Genomic DNA, 10,799 nt, shown 5'->3' on the forward strand with positions numbered 1-10,799 from the left:
ACATTCCCGTAGCGTCAGTGCATTTCCCTGTTGAAGCCGAGCGTCCATTGACTTCAATGGGGCTGCTCTGAACAGTTTTTTTCAGTGCGTCCGAAAATAGACAGTCATTGGATAAATGCTGCGATTATGTCCCGCCCACGGACGCACAGCGTCTCTGGGGGTGAATGAGGAGTGGGCTGGCCCGGACTCCGGGCTTCCGCGTGATGATTGGAGGATCTGTCGAAAGACTGCATCTCCTTTTGATTGACAGCGAATCTGTACTATAAGAAGTCACTGAAGCTATTTCGCGCTCAGTCCCATCGTGAATTTCTCAAGTGTAGTCGAAAGACAAACTGCTGCAACCTATTTCTTTATATTTGTTTGGCGAAATTGCTAGTCAATTTGCATAATACATTTCACACAATTATACACCACATTCCTTGTTTCAGTTTTACCAAGTTTAATATATTTTGTTTTAGAGCGTTCGTTCATTCATAGGGCAGAATTTACTTTTAAATAAGTTTATAATGTAGGTCGAAAATGAGCTTCCCCTCTTTGAAAGACCAGCAGCCGCCACTGTTATACAGAAACCCTAATCAAAAAGTAAGTATGAGCAGATTCAGTTTTAATAATATTTTATCCACTATCTGCAGACACTGAGGACTAAACCACTATGAGAAAACAGGGCTAATCTCAGCAAAGAACAATGTTCTTTCAGATGTTCTTTAATGGAACTTTGCATAAATTTGATACAAAAAAAAAAAGTCTAAGAATAAACAGACCAGCAAATTTGGAATTTTCAGCAGTTTTTTGCAAGTTTCCAAAATTTGGGTGATTTTGTTATTTTATATAAATACATTTTGATTTAACATAAAAATGTAACAAAATGTGTTAGATTAAAACGGGGCTGCAATTAATAACCATGCAAATGTATCCAAAATAAAGTTTAATTATGATTATGTTTTCATTTTTCTTAACGTACATTTAGTTACTGGTTTGAATGGTTGAACACAACCAAAAAAGGATTTTACTGCTTGATAATTTACTTAATTTTATTCAGCTTACATTAACTAAAGCTACATAATTCTAGAACATTTTGTAACAACTTGATTTCATTGTGTTCAATCCATTTAAATTTGTAAAATGGAAGTTTAACTAATCCATTTGAGTTGGGACAACATCAATACTTTTTGTGGGGTAAATGTAGCATTGATGAAACTGAGTGAGTAATTGTTAAAATTCAGTGTTATTTTATGTGTTTTTGTACAAAATGAACATAAAGGGAGATACTTGTTTGTGTTTAATGTTCTGTTAATGAGTTTCTGTTATGTTGGAGTTTTGGGGGTTACCATTATTGTGAATAGTGGAGCTTGAGTTAACGATGAGGTCAGGTAGATTACACGCATGAAATTGATTGCTCACTTGATTGAGCAAATGCTGTGCTAACCATAGCATAGTTACTAAACTACACTTCCAAATCTTCCAACCAGGATGAATTTAGAAGGCTAACATTTACTTAAACTAGTTAGTACATCAGGCCATAAAAGATATTTGAGTTACATTGACACATCTTATTTTGTTGGGTTTGCCCAATTTACCTAGGTTCTTTCTACACAACGTGTTTGAGTTGAGATTAAATCGTAAGTTAAGAAAACTTATTTTAAACAGGTGGAACCACTGTCCAGTCTTACAGATTTGTTTTCTCTTTGAGTGCATTACAAATTTCTTTTTATTTTAGAAATCTGTAGTTATATAATTTGTATGAAAACTGAGAAAATAAGATTATTTCTTTACTGCATTTTTGTAGTAGTAGGGGAAAATCATGCTGTAACTGGATTGATCACATGAGATTTGTGCCTCTAATGCAAAAAAAAATTATATTAAATGGGACACCAAAGTGCATACTGTTCCTGGAAATTGCCCACTAACAAACCACCAATGTGTTCTAATAAAGTCTCAGAAAGCCAATAAATATTAATCGCTTCACTTTTAAGTTGTCCATTACTAATGGCACTCTAGGTGCATGCATTTTTCCCCTCACTTGGAAATAAAACTTTGCATGCTGGTTGCAATTAACAGCATTTGAGGTTATAGCAGCACTAAGAGACAGCAATACAATGCTCATGTAAACTTTAAATATTATAAAACAGCATAACATTTATTACAGAAAATATACAAGTCACAAACCATTGTAACTCAAAATATTACCCTAAAAATAAAGCTATACCATTTACAATTAAACATGGCACCTGAGATCCCAAATGTTCTATGTCTGTACTGTAGATCATGCAGTCATGAATTCCTTAAGTTTCAAAACCATTACGAGCTTCTTTATCTGTTTAGAGTATTGGCCACAGAAACTATGGTAAATCAGCTTTACAAAGATGACAAGAGCATACCCAACTTCATATTTATCGGAAGAATTAAACTATTTAAATTCTAGTGCATATTTGACACAACCTGAGATAGTTAAATAAGCATATGTTAAAAACTGTAACAGTCCCTGAATAATGACAGAACCAATTTAAACTCCAGATTCTAAGCCATTCGAATTCACTCAAATATTTTACATTTAAGCATTTTGCTCTTTAAACATTGTCATAGCAGGGTTTCCTGAAAACTAAAGCACAAAACTTGTCATTACACAAAAATAACTTTTAATAAACTCCTGAATTTAAAAACAACATATAACCCGAAGTTAAAAACTCATGCGCAACCTTTTTCTAAAATATCTTACTCATTAACAATAAATGACTAAAATTCTCATGTTGTTAGAAAACAATATCTGTTTACACCTTAATGAGTGTCTGTTTAATTTTCTTTCTTGTTTTTTTTGTATGAATGTATGAAGCCTTGCATCATCACATGCCATCTTCATCTGAGAATTTGAATTTAGCGTAAACAATGAGCATAACCACAGACATGACCACACACAAGGAGCCAACCACTAAATAAGCGATGCCCAAGAACTCGTTCTTCCCTCCCATCCAGGACACGTTGCTGAAAACCACCTTCTTACGTCCATCAAAGCTCACTACAGGGAAGTCTGAAAATGACTTGGTTAAGGAACAAACAATGTAATACTTGTTCATGCTACACATTAAAGTTTAACATGTTAAACACAGCCAAGACAACCACTTCTATCACAGCATGAAATGAGACACAGAGGTTACTTTAATGTTTGCATAGCAGCTCTTTCTGAAACAAAGCTTTACCTTAAGACAGATCTCAACATCTCCTTTGACTGTCATGCCATTTCACCAATTTACATGAGAGCATGATGCATATTCAAAACCCTCGCTTTGTTGGTTCTACATTTTGCTCTGGAGAGGCTAAACCACACCCAACCAGTAAAACCTGTTTGCCTGGATTACAAACAAACACTGGCAGGCATTTCATAATTCTGTAAAACAGGACTCAAATCAGTGTTTCAGCTTATGGTACTGCTGTTACAGCATGTGTCCTTTGACTGATGATTTGTTTTAAGAAATAGAGAATTCTTTATGTAAAGTCTTGAAATTGAAGTCATGAAAAAACAATTAAATGGAATTGTTTTTATTAAAGAAATAGTATTTCAAAAATCATATTTTTCCATATGAGTGTAACTTACTTTCTCCCATGGAACACAAGTAACATTTTTGAAGAATATCCTAGCCATTCTTTTTTTATATAATAGAAGTAAAACAAGACTGGGCCTGCAAAGCACCATAAAAGAGGTCCATACGATTTCATATTTTTCTATATTCCAAGATTTCTGAAGCGATATGATAGCGATTGTGAGGAACAAACTAAAGGTTTGGGTTTTTTTGTACTAGAGCTTGATAGCCCCAGTTCTAATTCACTCATGATATTCTTTAAAAATTCACCTTTTCTGGTTTGGGGCGAGTAAATGAGGCTGATTTAATGACATAATTTTCAGTGTTGTGTGAACCATTCCCTGGCTTTTAAAAACTATATCAGATTTTTAATAGCATTGTAATAAATGAGTTCTGATTTTCAGATGAAGGATACTATAATGGATTGTCAGAGAGTAGTTCCCTGCTGGGAGGCCCGCAGCATAGTCACCATCTGTGATTCTTCGGTACAGCTTCCTGAACTGAGGAAGGGCTGCTCTCCTCATCCACACAAGAAAGTCCTGGTTCAGGAAGCCATTGTTGTTCAGATCCACAAGGTCCAGCTCATATGCTGCCACGGGCCAGTTAATGGGCTTCACTGTACCTGTAAATCAGCATTAATAAAAGACAAAGAATCCAAGTTCTACCCAAAGTCCAAAAAGGGCAAAACTACTTTTGCCTTATTGACAAAATGAAGACTAGTTACCATCAAACGCACTCGCCAAGGAGTGGTTTACAGGCAGAGGGTTCCTGTACTTTATGTTGTAATCCGTCCACCAAGAGATTCCTTTACCATCAAGTGGCACCACCTTCTTTGTACCATTGACTATTTGGTAGAGCTCAAACGTATCTTTGCACAAACAATACAATATTAATAATTCCAGAGTACATTTTACATGAAATCATTAATGTGCAATAAATAGATGTATAAAGGCTCTGTTTACACCTGGTTTTAAAATATCGGGTGATCTGATCACAAGTCATTGGGTGAGACAGATCGTCGTTTTTACTTGGTTTATTTACATGAGTCTCAAATGAATCTCCTGTGACTACTTGTGATTGGATTTTTAAAGAAGCATCTCTGAATCTGTTACTACTTACAATTTTAATCTCACTGCAAATAAGAGGTTAATTGGTATGCTAATTTTGATCTGTGGCATTGCACATGGACGCAAGTCAAGCAAACTAAAGAAGTTCTATGAAGTCTTGTGTATGTACAGTAAATGTGCTTTTCTAAATATGTCGAAACAGACAGTTCCTTTAACCAAGATGCTTTTCTTTAAAAGCCGTATGTAACCCTTGTTGTAGCACAGTGTATGATTGACAAGTGAGTAGAAGGTCCTTCACTGTTGTCACCCTACAAACGCTATGTGGCGCATGCGTTTCTGACTACCTCTGAATATGGTTTTTGTGATAGTCTCACAAAATGTTTTGGACCAGGTTTACACCTGTATTTAGCACTGAAAACCGATCTGGTCACCTGAGATGTTAATACCAGGTGTAAATGGTCAAGTTGACCATTTCAAAAGTGAAATTATACCATTGAACATGCTATTTGCTATAGCTCCACATGGAACGATGGGCTTTTTGTTGCCATCGTAGGCATACGGAGCACAGGAATCTTGTGGACTCTTGTGGGAGGAAGATACAAAACATAACAACGAAAGACGATCCATTACTTTGAAAGAAAGTCCTAAAACACTATAAGAACATTCAAAAGATCACTCTTGCCAAATGCAAACCTTGAAGTAACTTGTATCACCAGTGAGCTGATAGTAGTCTTTTGACACACCGTATTTTCTGAAGTTTTGGTAGAAATTAGACAAGCCATAGTAGAAGAAGACAGGGCCCTGTAAGAATCAGAGACATTATCAGACACTTTGTAACAAGGAGAGAGAGAATCAGACTCAACAATAATCCAAAAACTGTACCGTAAACAGTGTGCTGAGTGAGAACGTGACTTCACAGGTGCAGTTTTGTACCATATTCGTACACCTGTAACAGGGGGAGTCCTTCTCAACGCCAGTGTAATCTGCCTGTGATATGGGAAGAAAAAGGACTATTAATATTTAATTAATATTTCTTGCCTTGCTCAAAATACCCTAGTATGACAGCCACAACCCAAGTTTACTACCACAAGATGGTGTAATGTAGAATCTGGTGTTCGGTACATTGGAAACAGACTTGAACAAACAAACAGAAGCAGCCATGTTTCATCAACTGGACCGACTACAGAATAAAAAAAAGTGAATAAAAAGTGTAAAATGCTATGCTATCAACCAGTCGACGCTCACCTCCAGGACTTGGATGGTCTGTGTAGTCAGAAAGAGGGCTATTCCAATGCCTATAAAGGCCAAACCAATGAGAACAAAGCCAGGAATGACTATACCAGCAGAGAGTATGGGCTGCCATGCTGGAAGCCGTTGCTGTGTGAATGCAGTGTTGTCAGGCCGTTCTGCTGTCTCTTCCTCTTTCTTCATCCTTATGTTCTTCCTTATAGGAAGTACAGGTTTACTGTAAACACTTTAATTATAGATTTAGAAAAAATATATAACACTCCTCTAAGGGCATAATAACAAAAAGATCAGACTACATTGCAGTGAAAAAGTATTTGCCCCTATCCTGATTTAGTGTATATCTTATCCTAAATTGTTTCAAAAATGTAGCAAAAACACAAAATACAGATTTCAAATGATAATGTAATTTATTGAAGCAAAAAAGTTATCTAATACCAACTGGGCCTTTTTGAAAAAGTATTTGCCCCCTTAGTTACTAAATCCCCAAATCTATGAAACTACATTCATGATGGGTTTCAGCTGGAATAGACACACCCAGGCATGATTAGTGCCAGCCCTGTTCAATCAAATCAACACCTAAATCGAACTTTTTTCAGCAGCATGAAGTTGGCTAAAAGTGTCTCACCCAGTTGCACACTGCAAAGGTCAAAAGAAATTCCAGAAATCATTATGAGGGGAGATTAAAAAAAAAATTATATATATATATGATTGGGAAAAAAAAAAAAAAAACGGTCTGGGAAGGGTTATAAAGCTATTTCAAAGGCTCTGGGACTCCAAAGAACCATAGTGAGTGCCATTATCTCCAAATGGAGAAAACTTGGCACAGTAGTGAACCTTCCCAGAAGTGGCTGGCCTTCCAAAATTCCTCCAACAGCACAGCAATGACTCATCCAGGAAGTCACAAAAAAACCAAGGACAACATCCAAGGAACTGCAGGCCTCTCTCGCATGTAAAGGTCAGTGTTCATGACTCCACTATCAGAAATAAACTGCAATAGTGGCGAGGTGAAAGCCACTGCTAACCCAGGAGAACATTAAGGCTCGTCTGTATTTTCCCAAAACAGATCTTCATGATCCTCAAACCTTTTGGGAGAATATTATATGCATTGAGTTGAAAGTAGAACTGTTTGGAAGAAAGGGGTCCTCATTACATCGGGCGTAATTCAAACACAGAATTCCACAAAAAGAACGGCATACCTACAGTCAAGCATGGCGGTGGTAGTGTTGTGGTATGGGGATGGTTTGCTGCTTCAGGGCCAGGGTGACTTGCAATAACTGAGTGAAACATGAATTATGCTCTACCAGAAAATCCTAAAGGAGACTGTCCAGTCATGAGTCCATGAGTTAAAGCTCAAGCGCAACTGGATTATGCACAAAGACAATGATCCAAAGCATAAGAGTAAGTCCACCTCTGAACTGCTCAAAAGAAGCTAAATTAAAGTTTTGGAGTGGCCTAGTCAAAGTCCTGACTTGAACCCAATTGAGATGCTGTGGCAGGACTAATGGGCAGTTAATGCTCAAACCCCCCAGTGTGGCTGAAATAAAGCAGTTCTCCAAAGAAGAGTGGGCCAAGATTCCACCACAGAGTTGTCCGATGTTTTGATCTCCAGTTATCAGAAGCATTTGGTAGCAGTTATTGCTGCTAAAGGTGGCACAACCAGCTATTAAGTTTAAGGGGGCAGTTAATTTTTCACATGGGTGATGGATGGTTTCCAAGTGTTGGAAAACTTTTTTGCTTCAATAAACAATATATATAAAAATAAACTCCTCTAAGGGCATAATGACAGTGAAAATGTATTTACCCCTATCCTGATTTCTTCTGTTTTTGTGTCTATTGTGTACAAAAAATTGTTTCAAAAATTAAACAAAATCAAAAACTTTTATTTTTTTTGAAACCTGTATTTTGTGTATCATGTTGCCTTTTAATGTTATATTCAAAGATCTAAAACAATGTATTATGAAAAATACACAAAAATAGATTAAATCAGGAAGGGCATATATATATATATATATATATATATATATATATATATATATATATATATATATACATACATATATATATATATATATATATATATATATATACACTTTTATTTATTTATTTTTTACAACACTGTACATTGCAGCAAATGATACACAAGCAATTGTTGGTTGATTAAATGTGTAAGTTACAGTTAAATAGTTTTAAGGTAATACATTTGACTTTAAAAGGTAGGATTAATATAACACGTTTATATTTAATGCCTACATTTATAACTTTAGACTTATTATTTAACATTTAATTGTAACTTTATAACATTTATATTCAAGTTTTACATTTACATATATTTCACTTTTACATTGAGATTTATATGCAAGACTTTAATTTGAAGATTTCGATGTGTGAGACAATTGGGAGACAATTTTAATAAAATGCTTGTATATGTGCAGCTGAAAAATTGGGCAGTTTTTGTTTTATTGCTGTAGCATGTTTTATTTTACAAACGGCACCCCATAATGAGTTTGTCTGAATCATCTGTAAGTACAACAACACTTACTGACGTCGCAGGGAAACAAAACCGTGTTTCAATACTTGATTACTGATCACTCGTTCTGAGACTCTAAATAGTGGAAACTTAAAAAAAAATCAAGAACAGAACTCACCTTTAGGAACAGAGTATCCACAATCGGTTTGGCCTATTCTAGTAGCTTGCTTTAGAAAATCGCGAGCGAATGTATATCGACGAACACAGGCACACCTTCACGCAGTCGCTACTGCTTTACCTGTTCTGCACGCATATTTACGCTTTGCACACGCCCCTCCCACCATTCATACGTCAAAGGACTGATGCCAAAAGGAAACTTCTTCGTCTATTGTTATTCATATGAGCCAACACGGATTCTCAAAACTACGGAAGCCCTGAATCGTAAGGTGGAAAAAACAAATAGTTTCTCAGTTCCTTCCTGTCTTAAATGTTTTTCTCTTCAATAAAAAAAAAGTTTTTCTATCTTCAAAACATTTGTTTTTCTCTCTTCAAAAAATGCATGCGGTACCAACCTTGGCCACCAGGTAACACTATTAGTAAACATGTATTCTTATGCTTTTAATGCTTTCACTGTTGCTATATAGTTTAATAATACATGTATTATTTATTTAAGGGTTTGCAAACCTTAATAAAGACAAAATCAGGTTGCATATGTTTTATATGGCATCCATTGTCTTGTAACAACTGGAGTTTTTTTTTTTTTTTTTGCTTGAAATTGTTGGTCTTTATAAACCATTTATGCTGTTTGATCAGGAAGTGAAGGAATTTGAGGAAAACGGGAAACATGGGGACATTTTTATGACTGTCCTTTGAAGTGTTAAGGGTGCATCTGATAATGTTAATATTGTTGTAAGTAAACAAATTTCTCAACGAAAAGATAAATTATGAATTAAATACTTTAACAATTATAAGCACAAAACACAATTTATAAATACATTGTAGCCTATATGCATCGTTGACATATGTAACACCTGGAGTTATTTTTTCATTTGAAATTGTTGGTCTGTCTAAACATGAGCTAGATAGTTATGCCGATGTAAAATCCTCATCCCAAACAAATTGGTGAGGGGTGAGGAATTGCCTATCGCCTCGGGTTCCACCAGGGGGAAGATTTTTATTAAAATATATATTTGATAAAATTATGATCTAATTTTTCATTTTGTGGTTTTAATTAATAGTAGCAACTTGATTCATTCTCAGGTGTTAGGGGTTCATCTGGTAATGTTAATGCATGAGTCAGTAGACTAAACGCACATTCAACTGGATGACTGCAATGGAGATATAACGGGAGATATTTTCAGGGATTGAAAGAGACTTTTAAGAAAATATGTTTTTAAATATAATTGTATCACATTAATACATTTTCCACACAGTTTATCAAAATGAAATGTTGAAACTGAAATAATTAAAATGTTTACATATTGTATTGAGGTAATTTCTTGTGTGAATGAATCAAGTTGCTAAACTTCTAATAATTAAAACCACAAAATTTTAAATTAGACCATACATTATTTATAGCGTGCATTTGACCTGGCGCCCATGATCACACATAGAAGTTACGTCCTTTACTATAGTAACAGTAAGGGATGTTTGCGCTCTTTCACGATCATCCATTCATCGGTAAAATAGTAAGGAATCATTTTATTACCATTATCACATACTGAGATCATACCAAAAAATTATTATTATTTTTTTTTAAACATGTGCAAAAGAACATGTTTAAAACTCTCTCTTTGAAGAGAGAATTTTTTTTTTAAGAGAAATTGTATTTTATTTTTTGAAGAGAGAAAAAAAATGTAAGACTTAGGCTCAGGAAGGAACTGAGATACTATTTTATTTTTGTATTTTTTTCACCGTTATTTTTTTTTCACCACCTTGCGATTTAGGGCTTCCTTACAAAACTGCAGACGCGAGAGAAAAAAATCGAATAAAGTGTTTCTTTTATTAACTTTTATCAGCAGTTTTATTATTGTTAACCAAAGCTCACAGATTATTTTAAATATGCTATTATTTCAAATTCAATGTGCTGTAAATACACATTGATTTACAGTGACCTCAGTGATTAAATTGTATTCAATCCATAATCAACTGAGAATTCAAATATATTTAAATTATTTCATTAAGTCAAATTAATTCAGCCAAGTTAAGTAAATTTAGATTGGAGTCTTCATTATTATTATAATGTTTATTATTACTAACATACAAGTATTCTTTAATTTTGCATGCAGGTGAACATTGATTGGATATCGAAAATTTGCATAAATTGAACCTGTTCGACAACAACATTTGATCGATGAGATTTTCACCCAATTATAGCACTGAGTAATTTAGATCCGCCTTCTATACGCTTTTCGCTGACTCTGATTGGCTGCACTGCTTCGG

The 10,799-nt window shown here is 34.8% G+C and overlaps 1 protein-coding gene across 2 annotated transcripts; it reads right to left on the reverse strand.

Annotated features, from left to right (window-relative positions):
* Positions 1–2,124: 2,124 nt before the first annotated feature.
* Positions 2,125–8,669, reverse strand: tmem30b (transmembrane protein 30B). Of its 2 annotated transcripts, none has more exons than XM_052145396.1 (8): positions 8,536–8,648; positions 5,888–6,116; positions 5,525–5,629; positions 5,336–5,443; positions 5,134–5,224; positions 4,300–4,443; positions 3,991–4,197; positions 2,125–3,025 (listed from the first exon to the last, which is right to left on the reverse strand). In XM_052145396.1, exons 2-8 carry the CDS (start codon positions 6,071–6,073, stop codon positions 2,841–2,843), a joined length of 1,026 nt encoding a protein of 341 aa, XP_052001356.1. In that variant the 5' UTR covers positions 6,074–6,116; positions 8,536–8,648; the 3' UTR covers positions 2,125–2,840. The 2 variants fall into 2 exon arrangements, with proteins under 2 accessions (XP_052001356.1, XP_052001357.1); XM_052145397.1 differs by having other exon boundaries at positions 2,129–3,025; positions 5,888–6,086; positions 8,536–8,669.
* Positions 8,670–10,799: the final 2,130 nt, after the last annotated feature.

This window comes from Xyrauchen texanus, chromosome 16, assembly GCF_025860055.1.
Source record: "Xyrauchen texanus isolate HMW12.3.18 chromosome 16, RBS_HiC_50CHRs, whole genome shotgun sequence".
Lineage (NCBI taxonomy): Eukaryota > Metazoa > Chordata > Actinopteri > Cypriniformes > Catostomidae > Xyrauchen > Xyrauchen texanus.